Raw genomic sequence first — 2689 nt, 5'->3', positions numbered from 1 at the left:
CTTCCGTGCCGCTCACACGCTGGCTGACTGGGCCTGGCCCAACACAGGTCGATGGTCGCTCTTTTTTTTTTGCTCAGATGTTTTTTTATGCTATGTTGTTCACTGAAAAACAGAGGAAAATATCTATGCCTTATAACCAAAATATAAACTTATTTTTTCTATTTATTTTGCAGATATGTCTCGTATGGTCCTCTTATTGCGTTAAAAGAAATTGTCCACCGTGGCAAAGCAAGGTACATAAAACGACGACATGAGCGTAGAAGCGATGGGTACAGATCACATATAGGACCCTGCCGTTGGTCTTCTTCATGAGCGTGTTAGATCAGTACACGTACCTTTCCTCTGCAGGAAAGACAGCTCGAAGCATCTATGATGGAAGAGGCAAGATCGAGCAGTTTGATTACGAGGAACTTGGATGAGAGGGCGATGGGGATTTATCGAAACAGAACTCTAGAAGAGAGAGTAAAACTCGTAGGATCACCAATTCAAACACCGTGGCTGCGACATAGCCTCCCTAGCTTCTAGCTAAGGTACAAGCTACAATGTAGGCATCCCTATTATACAATAATTGCCCATAATTGTATTCCGCCGGGTTGCCTCAAACCAACTACTGTATCAATCAACATGATAAAGAGCAGCTATCTAGAGGGAAAACCTCCCGTCTGGAGAGGGAGTACTGAATACTGATCGGCCATGGCGACCGTGGCAGCTGCAGGATCGTCGGTGGAGAAGCGTCACGCCGTGTTCTTCCCTTTCCCGGCGCAGGGCCACGTGAAGCCGGCGCTCCAGCTGGCCAAGCTCCTCCACCGTTGCCATGGCTTCCAGGTCACCTTCGTCCACACGGAGCACAACCGCCGCCGCCTCCTCCGCTCGCGCGGCCCCGGCGCGCTGGACGGGGTCCCCGGGTTCCGCTTCGCCGCCGTCCCGGACGGCCTGCCCCCGTCCGAGGCGGACGCGTCGCAGGACATGGCTGCCCTGCTGTCCACCACGGAGGCCCTGGTCCCGCCCTTCCGGAGCCTCGTCTCCGGCCTCCTCCCGCCGGCGTCCTGCGTCATCTCCGACGTCGAGCACATCCTGTACGCGTCCAAGGACATGGGTCTTCCCTGCGTCACCTTCTGGACGTCCAGCGCGTTCGCCTTCATGGCCTGCCAGCAGTGCCAGCGGCTTGTCGACATGGGCATTGTCCCCCTCAAAGGTATATACACACACATCGATTGTTCTCGCTATGAAAAACAGACTTACTGACTTTGAGAAACAGGGGCTGAGCAGCTAAGGAATGGACACCTGGACGACACGGTCCTGGACTGGGTGCCGGGGATGCCCAAAGACATCCGCCTCAGAGACTTCCCGAGCTTAATCCGCACCACGGACCCCGACGACGCCATGCTCAAAATGCTCTTGCGCTCAATGGCGTGCCACAGGACCACTCCGTCCGCCGTCATCTTCCACACCTTCGACGAGATCGATCGCGAGGCCATGGCGGCCATGTCCACCATCCTGCCGCCGATCTACGCCGTCGGGCCATTGCCGCTCCTCCTCGATCAAGTCGCTGGCAATGGCAGTGATAGTGCGGTTGACACGCTGGAATCAAACCTGTCCAGGGAGAACCACGCCTGCCTAGAGTGGCTGAATGGCAAGCGGCCAAACTCGGTGCTCTACGTGAGCTTCGGGAGCGTCGCAACGCTGAAGAGCGACCAGCTGGTGGAGTTCGCGTGGGGTCTGGCCAACAGCAAGAAGGACTTCCTGTGGGTGATCAGAAACGATCAAGTGATCAACGGCGACGACGACCCCGCTGCTGCGGCCGTGCTGCCACCGGAGTTCCTGGAGGAGACGAAGGCGAGGAGCCACGTGACGAGCTGGTGCCCGCAGGAAGCGGTGCTCCGGCACGAGGCGACGGGCGCGTTCCTGACGCACTGCGGGTGGAACTCCGTCCTGGAGAGCATCGGCGCCGGGGTGCCGATGCTGTGCTGGCCCTTCGGCGCCGACCAGTACACGAACGCGAGGTACGTTTGCTCCGAGTGGCGCGTCGGCATAGAGATCGGCGGCGATGTCAAGAGGGACGACGTGGAGGCGGCCATCCAGGAGGTGATAGATGGAGGAGACAAGGGAGAAGAGATGAAGAGAATGGCCATGCAATGGAAGGAGAAGGCTACCGCGGCTGCACTGACGGGTGGGCCCTCTTGGGTGAATCTGGAGAAGGTGGTCGATGAGGTGCTTGTTGTGCATCCTAGCAAGATTAGTGATACGGAATTATGAGTAGGCTCTTGCTTGCTCTACGCTGGCATTGGAAATAAATTGATGAAAGGGGAGACGTGTCATGGTTGTGATCGAGCTTTCTCGAAATTTAATGGGTTGTTTCATTATTTATTAGGAAAATGAATGCAAATTTGGGCCATAGTAGTATTATTTTATATATAAGGGAAATGAATGCAAATTTGGTCGAGTACATATGTGTATGGTGACCACCCAACTACACTCTTCAATGTAGTAGTACTATTCATTTGGTATTTTTGGCACCAGCCGACATCCAGATCCAGCAATCCAGAAAATAAATGTAAAATAAAAAGCATTTCTTATTCAAGTGCATCTGGTTTATAAATTCTTTTTTAACACAGTACAGATGTAGACGCTCGGCCATTATTGTGCACTCTAAGAAATCAATAGACATTGCTCTAACCTAGGGCTACTC

At 54.0% G+C, this 2689-nt stretch overlaps 1 protein-coding gene across 1 annotated transcript; it reads left to right on the top strand.

The window, feature by feature from the left end:
* Positions 1-568: 568 nt before the first annotated feature.
* Positions 569-2470, top strand: LOC123124960 (7-deoxyloganetin glucosyltransferase-like). The gene is made up of 2 exons (XM_044545506.1): positions 569-1195; positions 1259-2470. Exons 1-2 carry the CDS (start codon positions 694-696, stop codon positions 2254-2256), a joined length of 1500 nt encoding a protein of 499 aa, XP_044401441.1. The 5' UTR covers positions 569-693; the 3' UTR covers positions 2257-2470.
* The last annotated feature ends 219 nt before the right edge of the window (positions 2471-2689 follow it).

Source organism: Triticum aestivum, chromosome 5D (assembly GCF_018294505.1).
Source record: "Triticum aestivum cultivar Chinese Spring chromosome 5D, IWGSC CS RefSeq v2.1, whole genome shotgun sequence".
In the NCBI taxonomy this organism is placed as follows: Eukaryota; Viridiplantae; Streptophyta; class Magnoliopsida; order Poales; family Poaceae; genus Triticum; species Triticum aestivum.
The sequence above is the reverse complement of the archived record's forward strand: the minus strand, read 5'-3'. Positions and strand labels throughout refer to the sequence as shown.